The sequence below is a fragment of the Syzygium oleosum genome, unplaced genomic scaffold (genome assembly GCF_021117445.2).
Source record: "Syzygium oleosum isolate NSW1041296 unplaced genomic scaffold, Sole_v2.1 Sole_v2.09, whole genome shotgun sequence".
In the NCBI taxonomy this organism is placed as follows: Eukaryota; Viridiplantae; Streptophyta; class Magnoliopsida; order Myrtales; family Myrtaceae; genus Syzygium; species Syzygium oleosum.
This window is the reverse complement of record NW_026607493.1, coordinates 8,815,588-8,838,440: the sequence shown is the minus strand read 5'-3', so window position 1 is coordinate 8,838,440 and position 22,853 is coordinate 8,815,588. Positions and strand designations below refer to the sequence as shown.

The 22,853-nt window shown below is 38.4% G+C and overlaps 2 protein-coding genes and 1 pseudogene across 4 annotated transcripts; all 3 read left to right on the top strand.

Moving 5' to 3' along the window:
- Positions 1 to 246: 246 nt before the first annotated feature.
- On the top strand, positions 247 to 3,068 carry LOC115661603 (ent-kaurenoic acid oxidase 2-like). Of its 2 annotated transcripts, none has more exons than XM_056314827.1 (9): positions 247 to 471; positions 662 to 986; positions 1,114 to 1,263; positions 1,522 to 1,773; positions 1,863 to 1,946; positions 2,023 to 2,101; positions 2,381 to 2,487; positions 2,595 to 2,713; positions 2,809 to 3,068. In XM_056314827.1, exons 1-9 carry the CDS (start codon positions 293 to 295, stop codon positions 2,813 to 2,815), a joined length of 1,302 nt encoding a protein of 433 aa, XP_056170802.1. In that variant the 5' UTR covers positions 247 to 292; the 3' UTR covers positions 2,816 to 3,068. The 2 variants fall into 2 exon arrangements, with proteins under 2 accessions (XP_056170802.1, XP_030439697.1); XM_030583837.2 differs by having other exon boundaries at positions 247 to 525.
- A 1,812-nt stretch (positions 3,069 to 4,880) lies between these two features.
- On the top strand, positions 4,881 to 5,660 carry LOC115692321 ((+)-cis,trans-nepetalactol synthase NEPS1-like; annotated as a pseudogene).
- Positions 5,661 to 13,771: 8,111 nt separating this feature from the next.
- On the top strand, positions 13,772 to 22,721 carry LOC115693909 (uncharacterized). 2 transcript variants are annotated; one of them, XM_030620977.2, is made up of 17 exons: positions 13,772 to 13,889; positions 14,794 to 14,899; positions 16,297 to 16,342; positions 16,425 to 16,582; positions 16,692 to 16,809; positions 16,939 to 17,021; positions 17,675 to 17,734; positions 17,897 to 18,151; positions 18,942 to 19,038; positions 19,236 to 19,286; positions 19,415 to 19,495; positions 19,875 to 19,946; positions 20,560 to 20,622; positions 21,333 to 21,485; positions 22,023 to 22,080; positions 22,156 to 22,208; positions 22,291 to 22,721. In XM_030620977.2, the coding sequence occupies exons 2-17, from the start codon at positions 14,799 to 14,801 to the stop codon at positions 22,366 to 22,368; spliced, it is 1,527 nt and encodes a 508-aa protein (XP_030476837.1). In that variant the 5' UTR covers positions 13,772 to 13,889; positions 14,794 to 14,798; the 3' UTR covers positions 22,369 to 22,721. The 2 variants fall into 2 exon arrangements, with proteins under 2 accessions (XP_030476837.1, XP_030476853.1); XM_030620993.2 differs by having other exon boundaries at positions 14,786 to 14,899.
- Positions 22,722 to 22,853: the final 132 nt, after the last annotated feature.

Sequence of the window (22,853 nt, the reverse complement as noted above, 5' to 3'; positions counted from 1 at the left end):
TGCCTCTTAATTGCTGTACTCGTTAAAGAAAAAGAAAATCTGCCAATGAACATGAAGCTGACACAGCCAAAACACTTTTGTCGCTTTCTGTGGAGAGAGTGATATGGCTTGTCTTTTAGTAAACGGATCAAATGTAAGAATCTCAATAGAATCAATCAAACCCAAAAGAAATTGTGTGACCATGCCGTGTTTATCCAAGGCAGGTTCATCTGTTTGGTATAAATTAAGAAGAGTGAGCAAGTTTTCCGCACACTGAAAATAGGTACGATATTGATTAAGGGAGAGTGCACCAATGGAAGCGTGGCTAGGTTGGATTCTGGGGCTCATCCCACTTCTAGGTTGGTTGTTGTGGTGGTGGAATGAGATTTGGTATGCGTTGCCAGTCAAGCGAAGCTGTTCCATTGCCGGTGTGAAGTTGCCGCCAGGACACATGGGGTTTCCCTTCTTTGGAGAACTCTTCACCTTCCTCTGGTACTTCAAGATTCTTCGCCGCCCAGACGAGTTCATAAGCTCTAAAAGACGGAAGTACGATTTCCATTCGCCCGAAAACTGGTTCCATGAAGATATGCAGGATTGTGTTTGAAATAATGGGAAACAGGAAACCAAGAGATAGGGTAGTGTTTGTCTTTAGTTTCTGCTAATGTCTCTGTACATGCTTCAGGTATGGTGATGGAGTAGGAATGTACAGGACCCACCTCTTTGGATCGCCTTGCATCATAGCATGCTTCCCATCAGTGAACAAGTTTGTCTTCCGAGCCGACGACAAATTCATCCTGGAATGGCCGAATGTTGATCTTATGGGCGCCACTTCTCTGGTGGCGGTTAACGGAAAGGCACATGCCAGGCTCAGGAGCTTTGTCTTGAATGCCATTAACCGACCCGATGCTCTTCGCCGAATAGCTGCTTTGGTACAGCCTCGTTTGGTTGCTGCCCTTGAGCTGTGGGCCCAAAAAGGCAGAATCGTCGCTTACCATGAAACTAAGAAGGTGTAGTCCATCGCATAGGCTCAACATCACATGACTTCATTGTTCACATGATTAAATTTTTCCCTTCAAATCGTCCTCAAGGTCTTATATGTGGTTGTTAAATTTTGTATATCTTGTTTGCTTGCAGGTGACCTTAGAGAACATCGGGAAACTGTTTGTGAGTTTTGAGCCGGGGCCGCAATTGCATAAGATCGATCGGTTACTTCATGATATGGTTAAAGGGATGAGAGCTCAGCCACTCAATTTCCCCGGAACTGCATATCACCGTGCTCTGCAGGTTCAATCAAATTGGAATATTTAATCTTTTTTCCAATCTAATAAGTTGGCGAATGATGACAACTTGAGTTCTCATCTCCTGCTCTGCGTACAAGTTTGAAGTTATATTCTTGTCCAACAAGTTAAATCCAATACTACAGCGCAAAAAGACCGTAAAACTAAGAAAGCAATGCCGGGTTGAATTGTCCTAGTTTTTAAGCCAAGCTGCCCAATTAAAACCCCAAATGATCTGAAATATTTGCCCAATACACTATTGCAGTGCCGGAAGAAGGTCGAGGCGATTTTTAGGGTCGAGATAGAGAAGAGGAAAAGCCAAAGCGAAGAAACTGTTACCGATCTTATGGACGGGATCCGACAAATCAAAGATGAGGAAGGCAAAAAACTATCTGACCAAGAAGTGCTAGATAACATCATTGCCCTTGTGGTCGGCGGTTATGAGTCCACTACACTTGCATCGATGTGGGCTATTTACTATCTTGCCAAGTATCCCAATGTTCTAAAAAAACTCCAGGTACCGATTCGTCAAACTTTGTAAAGCTTCGTTATCAGAACCTCATCCACTGTTTCGTTGCAACTTGTGAATCTTGACTTGAATGGCAGGAAGAGAACATGTCCATTAGCCAGAACAAGAATGGTGGGTTCATCACAATCGAAGACATCTCGAACATGAAATATACTAACAAGGTAAAATCATTGGAGAATTTCAGAGTTTGAGCGGCATTTGACAGCAAATTTTTTAAGCTGACAATTAGTGACACAGGTGGCGGAGGAGACAATAAGAATGGCTAATGTTGCGGCTTTTATATTCAGATTAGCCACAAAGGACATCGACTACGAAGGTTTGAAATTATCCGAGTCTTGCAGATAGATATTATTAGCTTATGCTTTATGGCCCGCAGCTCTACTGCGGGATAGATCTTCAAATTGTGGTTTTATCAGACTGCCTTTTTACGGCCATTTTTAACCTGTAATTTTTTCACAGATTTTCTCTGCAACTAGTGCGTTAGTTATTACCAACTTAGATACATTATACCTACACGAACTGTTGTGGCTGCTGAGTCCAGTTCAGACCAATTAAAGATAGAGATTTGCCGTAATGATGCCCGATAATTGTGCAGGTTATAGGATACCAAAGGGATGGAAAGTGATTCTGTGGCTCCGATACCTGCACACAAATCCGGAAAACTTTGATGACCCCTTGTGCTTTAATCCTGATAGGTGGAATGTAAGGCTCGATATCAATTATGTTCATGGTCAAAGCATTCGCTTTCCTTTTTTCTTTCTTTGTTCTCTTTCGGGCAAACCTATGTAATACTCAGTCATGTTCTTCAGGAATCTGTGAAGCCGGTGGCATACCAAGTGTTTGGCGGGGGATCGAGAATCTGTGCAGGAAACATGCTTGCGAGGATTCAACTGGCGATTTTACTGCATCATTTATCAGTAGGATACAAGTAAGAAAAAAGTGAACCGTTTGCTCACTGACTAGAGAAACTCCAGTTCATTGAACCATAAAATTAACAAAAATGTTTGGAAATTGAATTATCAGGTGGTAGTTGCTCAACTCAGACCCGGGTTTCGTCTATCTTCCGCACCCTGCACCAGCTGATAAAGTTGAAGTTAGTTTCTGCAAGCTATGAGGACTCATCCTGGCTACAACTTGAAAACTGCACTAGGCTTGAATAATTGAGTCATGTTGGTCTCATCGTTTGTATGCCTTATCTTATTTTGTTTCAAGCGAAGCAGTACCGAAAGAAATAATTTGAAAGTGCAACTTCACTAGGCTTGAATAATTGAGTCATGTTGGTCCGATCGTTTGTATGCCTTTCTTATTTGGTTTCAACCAAAGTAGTACCGAAAGAAATAATATGAAAGCCCAACTTCCAATATGAAAAGCTATAATCTCATGACGCGTGATCAGCATAAGAACACTAAAAATGCCAAAAGTTTCGTGCGACACTCACTTTAATGTCGAAAGTTTTCGCCAGCTCATTTAAGTGTCAAATTGGAGAGAAAACGATAACTTAAGTACCTCTTACGAGATATTCCGGCCAAAAATATTAGTGGCTTTTATACTAAAAAGTTTAATCTGCCTTGGCAATTTTATATTGAAAACGAGTCCTTGGGGACTTCCTAAATAACGTTGCACGAAATGATATGGCTGGCTTCCGTAAAAATGGCGTCGCATGAAGCCCATGCCAAAAATGACGTCGAGCGAGTCTTGGTGAGGACGGAGGCTCCAAGCCCCATCAACGCGACGACGCCCAGTGGCAAGGGCTAGGTGATGATTCTGATGATAGTCACTAGGAATATCGCGAGCAGCACGTGTTCCTCGAGACGCTAGCTGGGACAAGGACGAACCAAAGGATGACCCCGGTGGCAATGCAGGCAAGGAGAGGCATCATGGCCGCACCTTGCCATGGCTACGCCGATGGAGAGACGGCCGTCCCATAGGCGGACACGATCACCTTGACCGTCAAGCTCCGATGAGATCCCGATTTGGAAGTTAAATTTTGGAGAGGAGAGAGAAGGCGAGCAGCGCCGGCGATGGCGGCGTTTGATTTGAGCTAGAATGCGCAATTCTCAATGGATCTAGAGAGGAGGGAGGAGCTTAGTGGCATGCTGGGCTTGAGAGAGCAAGATCTCAGGGACGGACGGTGAGCACCAAACTCTAGCGAGCAAGAGGATGTGAGAGCTATGGACGCCAATCCTCCTCTCTCAAAACCGAATTAGAGTTTCAATTTAGGGTTTCAAATTTCGGAAATTGGTTGAATGGTCGATTTAGGGTTTATATTTGAGGTAAAACATGTAGACGACGTTTTTTTAGGTGTATATATGCTTACCGGACATGCTGGCAATCCACGTCGATCAGAACAAGTTATAAAATATGGCCACGTAAGATTTCTGACAACCCAAATCAAAATTGTCACTTAATTGGTCCTTTTTTTTTAAAAAATGACACTTAAGAAACTTTTGAAACTAAAGTAAACACTGTATGAAACTTTTGTCGCTTCTAGTGTTTTTATGCTCGCGTAACCTAAACGTCACATGATACACTTTTTTCATGAATTAGTACTCAAATGTAATTTGGGGAAATGTATAGAACTTGACTTCCTTAAGTCCCAAACGTTTCTGTGTAATTATATATTCACCCATAATATAAATTGTGATTAAGCGGATACACTTTACATCATAACGGTTGGAGTGAAAAAGGACAAGAGAAACGCAACGAAAGCCTCCAAAAAGAATATGCTTATCAGCCAATGATCATAAAATTCCAGCCAATACAACTACATGGGAGTGCAGCAATTTGGAATTCTATTGCATCATCCGATCCCACATAAATAGAACCAAAAACCCTAATTGACGCAAATTTCAGAAATCCTAGGATAACTTAAATAATTCAATCAATGGGCGGTCCAATAGCTACTCTTGTTGAGCACCTTAAGAGTCATTCAAACTTTGACCGAGTCAAGATAAAAAAAATTTACTGATCTCTTACAAGTTAGCGCTTAATATTTAAATGCAGATGGATTCGCTTCTCTTAGTTTTTCGGTGCATACCAAGCAAACTCAACGAGAATTATTCACTTCATATTTGAGTGCTTCCAGTGAGAGAACTATGGCTGACCACTCGTCTCCAGAGAGAAAACTCGACGGTAAAGTCGCCGTCAACACCGGCGGCGCGAGCGGGCCGAGTAGACGGCCCACCAGTTCGCTCATCACGGGGCCTACCTTGTGATCGCTGATGTCCAGGATGAGAAGGGACAAAGCCCGGTGAAATCTATCGGCCCCGAGCGCTGCATGTACGTCCTCTGCGACGTCACGGACGAGGAACATGTCAAGTCCCTAGCGGAGTCCACGGTTCGAATCCCGAGGGCACTTGGACATAATGTTCTGCAACGCTGGCGTGATGAGCTCGTCGAAGCAAGACGTCCTCGACTTCGACACGAAGGGCCACGAAAGCCTCTTCACAGTCAACGTCGGGGCGTGGCAGCAAGCGTGAAGCACACGGCCCGGCCCATGGTGGCCGGCAGTGGCTGCGGGATCATAACATGCACCGCAAGCATCATGGGCAGCATGGGTGCAGACCTCTACATCGACTACTGCATGTCGAAGCACGCGGTGCTGGGGTTGGTGCGGTCGGCGAGCAAGCAGCTCAGTGCGGGCGGCATGCAAGTGAATTGCATGTTGCCCAGCGCGATCGGGACACCACTGCTATGCAGGGTGTTTTGGATTGGGGAAGGAGGAGGTCGAGGCAATGTTCAAGCTGTCCTCGTGCATGAGAGGTGTGCTGACGGCAAGGCATGTGGCGGACGCCGTGGTCTTTCTCGCCTTTGATGACTCCCAATTTATCACCGGCCATAACTTGGTGGTCGATGGAGGCCGACGTCAAAGCTAAGCATGATCCATGCAGGCAATTAAAAAACTTTAAAAAAGAAAACAATCCAGACCGGGTTTCTTTTCAATAGAAATCGACAATCCGTGCGCACTTGGACGTGGCACAATTAAACTCAAGTTGTTTGATGTACAATAAATGATTCTGGGATCATACAGCCTCTGCTTATGATCGTCGAAATCATATGCCTCGGGTTTATGATGGATCGAACAGCAGTTTCATTAAGTGAGTTCATGGAACTTCCCTCCTTGAATGTGGGGGACGACTGATTCTTCCTTCCTTCTTTCGTTTGTGTCCACCTTAAGTACTTTGTATATTACGAAGAAGATGAACCTTAAAGCATACGAAAGTACGCGCCGATCCGACAATCAATCTCGCATCGGACTAATCTTTGGCCATGTCATCCAAGCGTTAGTAAAGATAAGTCCAGAAAAAGTTGCTAAATTGAATGCAGAATCCTAGAAAACTCGGTCAATGCAACAAAGTTTTCATATTGAATGATAGCCATAGGAAGCCGATAACAAACTATTTCAACAATCCCGCTCTCAGTTTGTTATCAATAATAAATTACATAGATTCATACATATAAGAAGGTGTATGTTAAGATTTGAACCTTCAATTAGTGTAAACAATTCAATTAGGGATATCACTTGTAGATAAAACTTTGAACCATAAGTCCATTTGTTAATTCAATTATCACACATATGAATTTATATACATTTGCTTAGAAATTTCCTATACCTTAGTACTTTTATATCCTTATGCTCCCTCTTGTGTACATGAACATTTAAACTCATCCAACTTTTGTTAGAAGTGGCACCACTTCTTATGTTTATACAGGTAAAGTTCCTAACTTATTACCTTAGCATTGCTTTGCTATAACCGTGAATTTCATTAAGAGTATTTTCTAACACTCATCATCTCAACTTTCCATGAAACTAACCTTGTGCCCCAGTACTCGATTACTATCAAGATACAATAGCTTGTTGTTATCTATTGAGCTTTAATGTGAAGTTTGGTGAGATCACAGCTAACTATTCTAAAAGCTTTGCTGGTAGATGAATGCGTGATTTATTATTTAAACATTCTAACACTCCTAGTACTAAACGTGTATATATTTCATTGGGAGACAAATAGAGCTTGGAAAGATTCTAACTTACGACCTCAAGTTCTAATATCATGTTAAAAATGTAAAGCGGAAAATAAAGTTTTGGACTTTTGTCTATATTTCAATATCTAGAAAAGACTACATGGAGAGCCTATGTAAAGGCCGTATGAGATGGCTATCTAAGCTAATAAGATAAACACAATATCAAATACAATCAATCAATGATATGCACTATCAAAGGAGATATATACGTAATTTTGAGAAATATGCAAAATTAGGTAAATATCCTAATATCACTAACGTCCCCTCTCAAATGCAAGATGAGTTGGAACAAATCAACTTGAGGTTGAAAAATAATCCGAACAATATCCCAAAATCTTTGATTGACATGAAATCAAACAGCGAAATCAACACCGCACAGTCGGGCATGGAGGATGTGTGGCGCGGCTACGCGTAAGGTGCGTGTGGTGGCTCCAAGCTTCCATTGACGACGAGATTTCAATATTTTAATAGTCTGATGGCGGTGAGTGTAGTGGTGGTGTTCGCTTCGCTACAACAGGCCGAATAAGCCAGGCACTGCTGAACAAAGGTTATTGCACGAAGACGCGTCTTTGCGGCATCGAAAAAATACCTCTAAGAAAAACAAAAGCTCAACTTGGAGTCACGTCTTGACGTCGTAGCACGACCATTATGGCGCAGCACGACCATTATGGCGCTTACCCAGACGAGAATGAGGCACTCGAATGAATACTATCAAGCAAGGATGTAAAAACTACATTTTTACTTAATTGGCTTGACTTTACATGTAATTAGAGGAGGTTATTTATACCTGAACAATATGCATAGGAAAGGAAATTAGCTATCTTAGAGAATCATGAAATATTAAATAATATCCCCAATATCAAATAATATCTCTAACGATATTCTTTAACAAGAAAATCTTAAATCTTCATAAATATACTTCATCACTCTCCCTCAAGCTAGAGCATCCAGCTTGCATATGATTGGTGCAACTTTCTTTGAAAGTTTATGATCAAGCGTCGTGTAAGCTGGACGTTACACTAAACAAACCGGATTTAACAAGTGCTAAAACAACACATGCTTAGAAAGTTGACATCTTTCTCACACAACCTTGATAGAATTGTGTGAAAACCCAACTTGAATTGCGACAAACTAAACGGCATCACCCTATAGTGCTCATCTCTAGCTACTTAATGAAGGTGTGCTTGACTCCAGCACTCACGAACGTGGATACCTAATGACATCACCCCACGATGCTCTTCTTTGGCTACTCAATGAAGTGTGTGCTTGACTCCGGTGCTCAAAGCTACTTGGATATTTGACGGCAACTTTGCTCGTCAATGTTGCTCGCAATTAGAAGAGAGCACCATAATGAATAACGTCTATAGTAGTGTTGTTGAATGTTGACAAAATCGAGAAGTTATTGAAGATAAGACGACTAAAGACAACATAAAGGAAGAAACAGCTAAGCCATGATTTAATTCCTTCTCTCTTGGAGAAAAGGCTAAGGTTTGATTTAATTCCTTCTCTCTTGGTGGCTCTAATACTATGAAAATATTCTAGGATCTTTAAGAGAGGGGGAGAGAAAATCAGTAAAAATTACATCTTTACTTAATTAGCTTGACTTTACAAGTAATTAGAGGAGGGTATTTATACCCAAATAATATGCATAGGAAAGGAAATTAGCTATCTTAGAAAATCATCAAATATTAAATAATTTAATAATTTCGTTGGAAATTATAAAGTTGTGTTTCCACTATGCTTAAGTATTATCAATTGGTCAAGACCCATTCTGTTGGCAATCCTGCTAATTGAACCTCTCTCAAGTCCTTTAGTGAATGATCGACCAAGTTATTATTTGTTCGAATATAAATTACTGAAATAATTCTATTAGTAATTATTTGTCGTACATACTTATGTCACAAACTAATATGTCTAGATTTTCCATTGTATGCCCTAGACATAGTTGCCTCACTATCACAATGTAAATATATGGTTGTCATTGATTGTGGCCACAACTCTATATCCAATAGCAAATTCCATAGTCATTCGGTCTCTTTGCCAGTTGCCAATAGTGATGTAAACTACGATTCCATCGTTGAACGAGCTATACATGTTTGCTTATTTGATGCCCAAGAGACTGCACCATTTGCAAGCTTGAAAATCCATTTAGATGTCAACCTGTTATCAGTTATACTAGTTATCCAACTAGCATGCGAATATAACATGACGGTTAGAGTGAAAAAGGACAAGAGCAACACAAAGGAAAGCCTCAAAAACGAATATGCTTGTCAACTATTATCATAACAAACCTACCAAAACAAAAAATAAAATGTGTCAACTACATGGAGTCACATTGGAATGCAGCTCGGATTCTCTTGCATGGTTTGATCCCACATATATAGGACCAAAAAACCTAATTAAGTTTAATTTAAAAAATCTTAAGATAATTAAATAAATCAACTATCAAGTGATGCAATAGCTACTCTTCTTGAGCACCTCAAGTGTTATCCAAACTTAAAACAAGTTGAGAAAAAAATTTATTGGTCTCTTAGAAGTTAGAGGGAAAATTGTTCAAAAAATTCTAAATCTATTGTACGGCGGTTAATTCAGTCCTAAACCTTTTAAATGTGTCAATTTAGTCATAAAATATTTTAACAATTTGACATTATAGTCCTTCTAGCCAATTTTGGCCAAAATTCACTAACATAGACGCCGGCCGACTTATGTGGCATGGCCGGCACCGACATAGACAATTTTTAATAAATTTTATGAATTTTTTCTTCTTTTAGAATTTTTACTTTTTTCTATTATTTCTTTTCTTTTTTTCTTTTATTTTCTTTCTTTCTTTTTTTTATGGTCACCGACATTGGGTGAAGGCTTCGAGATGTTCACTAAGGCTAGCAAGGGCTCACACCCCCTCATCTGGGGTTGGCAAGGGTGTCTTGGCCGTCACCTATGGTCGGCGACCTCCACCAGCCACTACCGGGGCCACAAATCGACAGAGGGAATTGAGCATAAAAGAAAAAGGAAAAAAGAAAAAAAAATTAAAAATTGCAAAAATTGTCCACCTTGGTGCCGGTCATGCCACATAAGAGAGTCAACATTTATGTCAGCGATTTTTTGCTAAAATTGGCCAAAAGGACTACATTAGCAAATTGTCCAAAAGTTTAGGACTAAATTGGGTAAATCGAAAGGTTTATAACTTAATTGGCATATGTATGATAGGTTTAAGACTTTTTTTATAATTATCCTGAAGTTAGAGCTTAATATTTAAATTCAGATTAGTTCATTTCTCTTAGTTTTTCATTTCATACTCATCAAACTCAACGAGAATTATTCACTTCTATTGACACCCAAAAATGACCAAATCTTTTTAATCGACATGATGTCGATATGAGTCTCAGTGTTATGATTATATTATCGATTAGTTATCGATAGCAGAGATGCTAGTCGACGACCATGTTTACGGATGACCATGATATAACTATCGACAAATAATGACGATTGGTCGACGATTGATACTTAACAAATGTAGAATAAGTGTAGAATAAATATACTAATGACAAAGTGAAGATGCCAAGGTGAAGATACCAATTGACGATTGGCAACTAAAGAATTGTAATCGCTTATAGATAAGGTTAACATGTGATCATGAAACCTAAAGTTATGGAGATACGGTTGTACCATTACTTTGAATATTAACTGTTTCTAAGTGGTTACACTTTGTAGTTGGCTATATAAAGCCGTGTTGAATTGTTGTAAGGAATACCATCATCAACACAAACACTTATGTATTTTTCTCACCATATCAATTTATCCGTTTCTTGTACTTGCATTTACCTTTCTATAGATTTAGTCGTTCATGTTATGCAATTTGCTTCTTGTCCAAATCACTAAAGAACCTAAGACCAACAAAACGACTTCATAAATGAGTTTTTCCAATAATAGTGTCACACCTCCAACTCTACAAGAACAGGAACAATGATACAACCATCTTTCCACCCGAAGGACACAATCTCAAACATAATCACCATTACTTACTATCGAAGTATATACGGAGAAGGGCCCACTAGCCTTTAGTAATAAAACTATGTTTGTGTGCTAAAACTATGCCAAACTAATTCTCTTTCTCCTTCTCTTCATAACTTTTGTTTGGTATTCGATATCTTAAATAGTAAGATAGCATCTTATCATAGTAGTATGCTCTGCATTGCCTCCATAGATCTTGTGAGAACTCTGAGGCTAGAAGGCCTTATTCTCAGATGATTTAGCTGAATGCTAAAAGTTAGTTTCCATAGGGTAAGGCCTGAGAGAGGCACTGCAAGGGGACTGAATACCTACATTTGTTAATATTTTTATTATAGTCATAGATCACCTTTAGTCATATGGTTACAGAATCATAGTTTCTATAATCCATCATAAAGATATATACATCTCTATCTAATAACCAAACTTAGAAGTTCATCTCAAACATAAACGACTCATACCCAAAAATCCAACTATTAAAATATCTTGCTGATAACGTAAACGCTCTTGTACTACTTGTGGTAAGCCGAAGAACTTGAAAAACAAGTAAGATGAATGGAACGAGCAACCATAGCTGAATGAGTAGCATATCTCTTCTAAGCAAACTAAACATTCATTATGCATCTTAATAAAATGATAATATAACTCATCAATTACAAATCCGATATATGATACATGTAAAATATCAAAAGTGCATCATAACTTTTGATAAAACTTTTTACGTATCAAATCAATCAATAATAACAAATCAATCATCAATGATTAATTCCATTGATCAATTTCTATAAAAAAAAAAAAGGGGGGAGGAGGAGGGAAGGGGGGATAATGGTCTATTCTATCAACTAATTTAGTACTCGATATCTAACTATGGTCACATTTAACAATCATGACAAAAGTCACCAAGTTCCCCTATCTACGTCTCAGCCTAAATCGGCCAATGGTTCAGCCCAAAAGGACATCCCGATAACAATATACAATACTTACCCCTCGATAAGTTATAATCATAGCGATATAAGCATAATGTACTAACATCATTCTCTAATAACCCATAAATCAAATCCATAATCCATCTCAAAACTTAGGATCACTAACCAAATCATATATCATTTCACGATTCATTCATCAAACATAATACCTTTCATTCACCATATATATTAATAGGGAACGTTTCGTAGTTCTTTAATTAAAGGTTTCACAAACCATACACGAGCAATTAATTAATTAAGCACCATTTTTTCTTATCATTAGATATTTTTATCAGGGCTATATCCTCTTCTACCCGATTTTATCCTATCTTGGGTTGGAACCACATACGAGATATGATAAATTTTATCATATCCTGACTTTTATCCTAACTAGCCCTATATGACTAAATCCACACAGTATTCACCAATGAGACAAAACCGTCCTCCATCATTTAATTGCACTTTAAAGTGGTGGTCCCAAATTAATTTACTTTCCTTATTTTTATAGTTTTTCTATATATATAATTTACTTACCATAATTAAGTATTTTCACGTGTTTAGCCATGTATATTAAAGGCAATATATTTTCCTTTTATCGTTAGATATTACTTCCATAAAAGTTCATTTTGTCAAAAAGTGAAATTTCAAAGAAACCTAGTTCTTTTCTACTTCTTCAAGTAAATTTATGGATAAATTATTAAGTAAAATATAAAACAAATTTAAAATAGACAACTTTTTAACACGTTGACATGTTTATATATTTTCACTTTTGTTGTATATATCACCATCAAACCCCCTCTTATCGATTTTCTTTTATATACTTATACAAATAATCGGATGAGAAGCAAAAAAAAAAATGAGACACTCTTTGAAGATTTTCCAAAATAAAATCACAATACATTCTCCAACGTGAAACTTTAGAAGATAAAATATAATTAAATCAAAACATGGCATAAAATAAGATTTTTTTTTAAATGCCAGTGTAATATCATTATTTGGATTGACAAAAATTAACATCATCCATGGACTCTTTATGAAAAAATAGCAATATGCCTTACTGTACGTAATGGTATTAGTGTATTCCTAGATATTCCTCTAAGGCTGCGTTTGGTTGTCCGGATTTCTAAACAGGATAGGATAAGAAATCCTAGGATTTCTTCATATCCTATCCACTGTTTGGTGGACTACGGATTTAAAGTCGGATAGGATAATTTTTTTTTTTTGCTATTCACGGGTCCGGAGGAGTCAGTGAAGGAAAAAAAGTCGAGAAATTTTTTTGGTGAAAGTGCACAAGGTGTGGGGATGAAGATGACGGTGAATGGAGCGTAGGGTTTCTGGAAAAAAAGGCATTATAAATCATATCCAAGTCTATCCCACCCCCCTCGGATTTTTTTATCCGGGCTATATCCGGTCTATATCCGACCTTATCCTATTCTGGACCACCACCAAACACAGGATAGGATAAAACATATCCTATCCTGGCTTTTATCCGGTCGACCAAACGCAGTCTAACATCTTACGTGCTTGGTGTAAAAGCATTTCACCAATATAGTATGGATAAAAAATAAATTCGTTAACATAGTAAATAAAGAGAGCTTATATGTATATTAAAAAAGAATTCACTAAGAAAGTGAGCATTTTGAGATAAGATGGACAAAGGATAGACGCGTGCCGAACAAGACACTTTTCAATTTTTAACTATATTTCTTCCATTTTTTTTAACTATATAGAATATGTCCTTTTTTCCTTATCATTGGCAATATAATTTTACATGAAATATCTAAAGCGCTACAGTAATATCTAAGAATGCATTTTTTTCTTTAATATACTAAAAAAACAAAACACATAAAATGCTTAATTATAGTAATTAAGATCCTAAAGATTAAGAGCAATTTTATTCTTTTTTAGTGTAAATTTTTTTTTTGTGGAAATAGCACCAAAACACATGCAATAACTCCAAACCACACTTCTAGCAAAAAAAAAAACTCCAAACGACCCGGATCCCAATCTCTTTCCTCCACAGCCACTCAAGCCTTGCAACCGCCCCAAACTGTGGAAAGCCACCATCGCCGCCGCCGCCGCCGCCGGTGGTTTGCAAACTCTGGCCAGGTCCGTACTCTCTACCTCCCTCTCTCTCCCCGCGCGTCGTACTAGTATTTTACCCTCGTTCAAGCTTTTCCCCAGCCCACGAACATGGGAATTTAGGGCAAAGTTTGTCCTGAAAAGTCGGAAATCGAAAGCCGCCGGAGGAAATTTGAGGGAGGAGGACGGAAGGAAGGAAGGACCTCGCTGCTCTGAGGAGCTCGGCCAAGGTGCCGCCGTCGTCGCCGTCGCCGTCGCGGCCGCGTCGCCTTCTCCGACGAGTGCGGCGTCACCGATCGAGTTGCTTCCCTTCGCGTCCCATCTCCTTTCCTTGAAATCGCTTTGGCCGTCTCCTTAGCCTCTGTTCAAGTTCATCCCCTCACGTCTCCTTACGTCACTCGCCCTTTCTTCGAGTTTTTCCCCGAAGAGGGCGTGGAGTATGTGCCCCGTAAAAGTGAAGGATCTACATTGATGGGTCATTTGTGGAACTTAGAAATGTTGTGTTCCCATGCTTGTCTAAGTCTTAGGGATCTTGATGGATCCATCTAGACATTTCTACTTGTGTTTTGGTGGTTTTTAATCTTGATGAGAACGGATGTTTGCTTGATTACCGATATGGAACTCATTGGCATGTCTTATTGATATCATTTTATCGTCAAATAGAATATGTGGGGTGGGCTATTGAACTATGTATGCGTTTCTTAGGAGTGTTATGCATGCAATTGCGTAAAACGAAGTCTCCACATAACAATTAAGCTTCAATTTGTGAAATTTGTAGGATCTTACTGTCCTCAATCCGATCATCTACTTAGGATCCCGATCCTGACAGCCTTGCGCTTGAGTTTGTGCATAAGAGCAAACCATCTAGTATTTTGGACATCCATTTTGTTGGCGTTAATCTTAATCTTTGGCTTGTACTCTAGTTTATCAGGTGCCATGGAGATCGACAAAGCAATAAGGGAATGTGATGATAGGAGGCTCAAGACTAAGTATGCTAACGCCATTTATGTCATTCAGAGAGCTTTAGCCCTCTACTCGTACGTTCTTTCTTGTCCTCCCTTCTGCGGTTTTTAACGGTTTTACATATGCAATTTCTATTTGGAACATTGGTCTTGCTTTTTTTATTCGTGGGTTAGGTTTTTAATTGCTTATGAATATGTGAAGATGACAGGAAGAATAAGAGTTTGATTCTTGATTCTGATTTTCACTACAAATCTGAACTTATATGATCCAAGGCAAACAATTGGAATTCCATTCAGTTTGATTTACAATTTGTCAGCAATTAAAGTTCTCAGTAACTCTCAGTCAGAATATGTTTGCTGAGTATGGACTCCGTGTCCATGAATTTGTTTATAATGCTAAGCTGACAACTTTATGTTCTTATTCCACTTGGTTTTTTGTTGTTTCCTTCGTTAGAGCCCATTGTTCTATTGTGATTGTGATTCCTGATGGGTATGTAGATGTATGATGTATGTTCTCAGTACTTTACCATTATCTCTTTGAATGCTGGTGCATATGTTGTCCTTGATACTTGCTTCAATTGTCCTTAGTCTTTAATGGTTTTTGCTGATATTATATCTTTTTGTGTTCTTTCTTGGATTTGAAAAATGTGCTTTAACTTTAAAAGAAAGTTGATGCTAGAAATCTCTTCATTCCCCTGATCTTTCCTCGTTAAGTTAAATATGAACTATTTTAGCATACTTAAAAGAATCTGTTCAGCGATCTCTTAGTTGTAGTTTCCCACACCATCACCGTGCTGTGCTTGATGTACTGGGTTTCGTGAATGTTATGGTTTTAAGTGGTCGGTTTCTCATAATTCTATCCAACCTTAATGATATTATTATGTGTTTAGACTTACCCTCATAGTTTTTGTTTATCTTCACTACCCTTGACGCGTCTGATGATCTTGGTTTGGATGTTATGGTTATTGTGGTGAATTTCTCATATTTCTGAGGACTAGGAATTGGAATCTAAATCATTGTCAAGTTTTGATCTTGCAAAAGATTGTTTATTCTTCCTCTCCTACCGGAATTGGGCCAAAAAATTGTTTAGACTCACTACGTGTAAAAGCTATACTAATGTGATGCTTTGTGAGAGTGCCGTATGAAATTGTCTGGTAGATGAGCTTTCATGTAGCAAGTATTAAAATATTTTAGTCAATGCTCATCATGAAGTACAAGTTTGCAGGACTTATCATATCTTAATATCTGCAAGAGGTCTGAATGCCTTATACCTTGCAAAGCTCTTCTGGGCAAAAGGGAAATACATCCTAAGGAATAAAATGCCCCTTTTCTACATTTATTTGTATATTCCTCTGGAATTTTGTTTCCTTATATTGCTAAGCAGTCTTTCTTTCCATGTTATCCATTGAAACTCCTCTGACAATTAGTCCCTGAGGTTATGTTGGACTTATCTGTCACTTGACATTTTACAGTATTGAAGAGGTTGCTTTCAGTTTCAATGGTGGAAAAGATTCAACTGTAAGTAGGCATTTGCTTATGTTATGTTTGAGTTAAACCTCATTATTTTCTTATTGATGGTTATCCCTGGACTACATTGTAGGTTTTGTTGCACCTACTTAGAGCCGGACATTATCTTAGTGAAGCGAACCAGAATTCTCCTAATGGGAATCTAAAAGGTTTTCCATTCAGAACAATATATTTTGAGAGCTCTTCTGCTTTCCCTGAGATCAACTCCTTCACGCATGGAATTGCTACTACGTGAGAGACTGAGACTTGCTTTTCGTTTAAAACCACAAAGATCTATCATTTGATGGCTTTACAAGTTTTGATAGCAATGTTTTATTTCACACTTTTGCTACCTTAACAGGTATAGTTTGGAGATGGAAGTCATTCACACAGATTTTAAGTCTGGTCTGGAAGCTTTAATAAAGTGCAAATCAATTAGAGCTATATTTCTTGGTGTGAGGATTGGTGATCCTACTGCGGTAAAGTCGTCGCTGTACCTAAAAGGACATGCCACAGTTTTTCTATTGCCTTTTGTAATTCATTTGTGGTCTCTGTTTGAACCTGTGATACCTATACCTTTAGCTTTTTCTTTTTTCTGAATCCTGCAGGTAGGCCAGGAACAGTTCTCACCAAGTTCACCTGGCTGGCCTCCTTTTATGAGAGTGAATCCTATATTGGATTGGTCATACAGGTCACTCCACTTATTCCGAAAAGCAGACTCTCTACAAGTTTCTTCTTGGGTGAATAGCAAGTAGCATTACATTTGCTTGTGCCAACAAAAGGAAACATGACATGATATTCCATTTATTCTGTATTGACTGCATTCTGTGGTTTCACTTCCTTACTAGTCCTCTTTCCGAAGTCCCGGTACTTTAGCTTTGTGAAGTTTTCCTTGACTATAAGGGTTTTGGGGATTGTCAAAGCATATTCTCTGCACTAGTGTGATGTTTCCCTATTTCGTAAAAACCAGAAATAAGCATATGTTGATTGGATAGTAACCAAAAAAGAGTGCATTGCAGATACCACTTACTACCGGTTATTGAGAGGATTATTCTTATATGGACATCTTTGCTTATTCTTGTGCACTGTAAGCTCACTAAGCAGGGAGCAGCATCAAAACATGTAAATGCATGGTCTAAATTTTTCCAGGTTCTGTCGGCCTAGTTTTAGAATTAGCCGATGGAGCAAACATAAATCCTTGTTGAACCGCACTTGGTACCATTATTTTGACTAGATTTTGTTACATTTTTTCCTTGCAGTGTCCATGTGGTGCTCAGTAGTGTGTGACTACATTCTTTTTTATTTCCATATTGTCATAAGAGGTGTTCTTGTGCTTCTTTTCAGGGATGTTTGGGCTTTCCTCTTGATATGCAAAGTTCCCTACTGCTGCCTTTATGATCAAGGGTAAAATTGCAACTGATCAAATTCAGTTGCTGGAGTTTGTTGAGTACTATATTTTTGGCTTAATTTTGTTTAATATGCAATGTTGTCTTTAAGTTAAGTGCCCTTTGGTTTTCTTGTGATGTTTATTCACATGTTGATATTGTTGTTTTGTTGAGTGCGCAGTTATACTTCAATTGGAAGCATACATGATACTGTACCAAATGCATTACTGCGAAGTGGAGATTCCATTACCGGTGAAGAGAAGTTTAGGCCTGCCTATATGCTTTCAGATGGTAGGCTTGAAAGAGCAGGGAGAGTGAAAAAGCACTCATCATCAGCTCATTGGGTTTCTCCTTCGAGTGATGGCATGTATAAATTAAATATTAATAGCGGCAGTGTGCTCACAACATCAATTATTGCTGTTGGGGATGAGATTCTGTAAGTCTCCTTTATGAAACTCTCCAATAGGTTGTTTTCTTGAGCATGATTCACTTTAGACATTGACCACCGTAGCATTTACAGCAATGAGCTCATACAAAGGCTTCTCAATTGTCTTTGACATCACACATTGCCATGCTGTTCATCCATTAAGCTTTAACTGTTCTCTATGAACTGTATCTTAGTCATTTGGAGAAAGAACCGAATTTTTGTCTGAATCTGCTTTGTTTCATTTCCTCTCTTTTTAATTTTGTCTCTTTGTTATCTTTATTCAATTTTGCAGTGTACTCAATTTTTGTGATTAGAAGAACTTCATTAATGAGCATCAGAAGGGTGCCAACCTATGTCAAAAAAGAATCTTTCAGGGGGGAAAAAAGAAAAATTGTGAACAATAAGGGGTTTTGATATTGTCGATTAGCTCATGCGTACCAACATATACCCTCCCTCATTCAAGCATGCACAGTCTGCAATAGAAGATCTTCATTAGTTGGAGAATTACTTTTTTATGCCCCCGAATGCTCTACTTTTCGTATCCTTCCGTATAAACGAAAAGTTAGAAAGAAGAAGCGTTTGCTTCTCTCTTCAAACTTTGGTTCTTTGTCAAGCCTGTGGAGTGTGTTTCCATATTCCTTTTAATATGCAAAGAAATGGAGTGGCCCTTCTATACCATGATTTGTGTTCTGGATTCAGACTTCAAAAGAAATCATCTTACTTCTTGTTTGTTGATATTTTCTTGGCGACTGTTGTTATTAAGTGCATGATTCCGTCTCTTATGTGTTCCATAGCTCAGATCCGGCATTGTTGAGGATGACTTGGGGCCTCTGTTGTGTAGAAAGCTCCATTCTATTGGTTGGCTGGTGTCGAAATCTGTGGCTGTACCGAACAATGTAAGGGCTAGCATTCCTCCTATTTTAGTTGTTGCATACCTAGTTCTTTGTGCTAAGTCCAGCTCTCGAGGTTTTACTTATATAATTCATTAGACGTGTATACCATCAAAAAGGTCTGCATACATTATTGCTCGAAATTTCACTTTTCTAATTTCATGTCTAATTTTTTGTCTACTGTGACACTCATCTTGATCCAGGTTGATTCTGTGGCTGAAGAAGTTGAACGGATGAAATCTGCTAACGATATTGTGAGGCCCAGTGATTTATGAAAATGCCCCTTATCATTTTCCTATTGACTGGAAAAAACTGAATAACATTTTCTATTCCAATTTCTGCTTGCTCATGGCTGGACTTGTATATCTGCTATCGTGTCAAGGTATTCATATGCGGTGGTGTTGGCCCTCTACATTCAGATGTTACTTTAGCTGGTATTGCAAAGTCATTTGGTGTTCGTCTGGTGAGTTGATTGTTTTTTTTGTCTATAGTGAGTTCTATTAAAAATATAGTGCTAAACAGAACAAAGATGAGTGGGATTCATGGAGGTGACCCACTTAATTGTGGTGGTTGTCGTCATCAATCAAATTGAGCAAACATAAAGGAGGAACAATTTAATGATATTGACGCTTTGCCCTATCAAATTTATGTCTGAGTGGATTTATCTTGTTAAATAATTTACTTTTCTTCCATAAGTAGTTTAGTTGTCTTCATAGATCATGTCTTACGGTGGACGAAATAAGAAGAGAGCATTCCTGATTGAGCTTTTTATGTTCATAATTAATTGTTGATTTATTGGTACATTGCTTTCCTGGCAATATTCTTCTCTTGTCTCTACTCAGGCTCCTGATGAAGAGTTTGAAGAATACCTTTGGCAATTGATTGGAAACCAATCTAAAGGTGATCGGAATGAGGTATTTTGCAATGAAAATAGTTAAAGGATTTGGCAATGTTTTTTTGTTCGGTTTTGCTCTACTTTGAGAATGTTATGGTCTGACTTACTCAACTTGAATGCTGGCTGGAGTTGTTACTCCGTATTCTGGAAGGTCATGTTTTTAGGAGCTATATTCCTGTCGTACAAAAATCTAGGAAAGCATTAGAACTTGCCAACATTAGTTTCTCCATTTTACGGAAATGGCTTGCTTGAGTTTGAGAACTATGCTATGTACTTAGTGCCATGTGTTGGCTGCCAATTACCATATTCCTGGCTGGTACTGGCCAGTTCATTTTAGATAAATACTTAGATTACACTCTATCTGCATCTTTATGCCAGTTTTCATCATCCGTTAGCGTTGCACGAGGGCCATACCGGTTTTCCCACTTATCTATGCCGATATGTTTTCGCCAAATGGCCACTCTCTCCTTTCGTTGGACTTCTATCCTGTCTTTTTCTTACAATCCGTTTGTGTTCATTAGAGTTGTACTCTGTCAGCAAACTCAGCAATTTCCAAATATTCTACTTTACTGCTATTATGCTTCTAGCCTTCTTGCACTAATTTGACGTGTTATGTTTGTTTTCCATTTTAGATGGCTCTGTTACCCGAAGGTATCACAGAATTGTTGCATCATGACAAGCTACCTGTACCTTTGGTATGTTTTCAGAAGCTCCCTTTGCGTGAATTATCTTGTATTGATGAGTTGGACGTGTTTCATATACACTCATCTTGTGTGAAATGCTTGAAACCCCAAACTCATTACTTTCTTTTTCAGTGATCTCTATATTGGAGCCTTATTCTGATATATTGCTGGCATGCTTAAGTTTGACTGTCCAAATTTTGGAGCTCGAAAGCTTTCAATGTTTTATTTGAAGCCATCCTAAAAATGAGATTCGGAAGTTCATCATGGGTTTCATTAGAGGCAGTGAAACTTCTATGTGAAATGTGGGCAGTGCGCCTAGAGCAATAGCAGTGAAATACCCGATTATCTTCATCTTGATGCTCTTATGCAATGGAATGAATTATTAGAGCTTTCCTCAGGTAGTAATTGTAGGAATGAAAAGGAAACAGATTCTTTACGGGATTATTAATCTTTGACTGGTCCTTATACATGTCCAGAGAGGTGCTTCAGGATAAATTTTACATGAATTTCTATGTAAAGAAGTTTCGTTAATTCCCTCTCATAGAATCCTTTCTCAACAGTATATATAAATGATAGAATGGATTATAAGCTGGACTTTCGGACTCGAAAGCATGTGCAATGTGCCTATTTAGCATATTTCTGCCCATTGGTGTCGTTTCAAGAGTGGAATATATTGTCTCTATCTGTTATAGTTGAAAAGCACCTACTATTAATTTTTGCAGATTAAGTGTCAGAATGTAATCATCGTTACTGCCACAAATATCACTGAGCTGGACCAGGAATGGGACTGTTTGATTGATTTGATGAGATCAACTGGCCAGTTAGTAGTGGCGGAACCATTTGTCTCAAAGTGCTTAACTGCAAATCTTTCTGATGTACGTATTTCTCTTGCAAATCGTACTGATGTGATGTGATGTGATACTTTCTGCATTCCGAGGACAGGATCTCAAGGAAAGTTAGAATACTTCTACCTCATTTAAGTAGAATATTCATTCATATAAGGTTTTACAGAACACGTGGGTTTGTTCTTCCAATTTCTTTAGCTTGCTAACTTATTATTCCTGTAAACATTACCTGATGTCACTTGAACTATTAGGGTACTTTAGAAGCTTCATGACCCAGTAATATTCAGAACATGGTTTCGTGTGCCATCATTTTATGGTTAGGATGATTATGAAGTAAGGTTACTAATGAGGTTCCTGCATAAAAATCAATTTGTAGTCACTCTAAGCACAACTAAGCCGATATCTTCCTAATAACCCAAGTTCTTAATGTTTGCCAACGATTGAGAAGCATGACTCATGCTGATTGGCATTTCTAGGCTTATAATCTTTGTGGTCCTGTGGCATCTTCTGATTAGATCATGATTGGAATATACGGGCATTTAATTTATCATTTTCTAAAACCTACAGGTCGAAGCAGCCGAACCTCTGTCTAAACTTTGTCTTGAATTTCCAGACGTTTGCATTGGTAAGCTTAGAAATTATATGGGTTCTGGACTGCTATGATTTTCTAATTGATTCTTTACCTTTTTCTTTTTCCAAGGGTGTTATCGTAAATCACGACTTGGGCCTCTTGTTATCAGTTTCGAAAGCAAGGTACAAATGGTCTCTGGATATTTAGCAAACTATTGCATTTAATGTACTCTTCGACTTTTGATATCAAAGAATTTGGTTGCAGGATAAGGCAAGGATTGATGTAGCTATAGGTGCGTTGCGCAAGAAGTTCCATCCAGAATCATTTTCTGAAATCAATTGAGATAGTTGGGATACTCGCGATTTGACTGGCAAGCTGGATCAACCACTAAGCTTGCTTCTCGATTGCAACCTCAACCCACGAAAGTGCACAGGCATTGCGCCCTCATCTGAGTGGTACAAGGGGAGACGGTGGAATCATACATTGGGAGGAGACTGCAAATACATCAATGAAAGGCTAAATTGAACTTTATGCAGCATTGTTAGGCAGTGCCTTAATAATTATTACAAATCTTGACGCGCTTGTCCTTGCAAACAAGCCAATGAAAAGTAGAAAGAGGATTGGAAGGTGAAATAAAATTTTAGCAGGCTGATTCACTGCTCGTCTTTTCAAATTAATCAGCTTTTTTCTCTGAAGTGTGCTGATCTTATATGTTTCACCTTCCTAGATTGGTTGCTGAGAAACCTCTGTTCCGGCTTTGAAAATCCTAATTATGTATATCATTTGTTTGTCTTAAGGAGGTCTATCACATCCGCACGTTTGTGGTT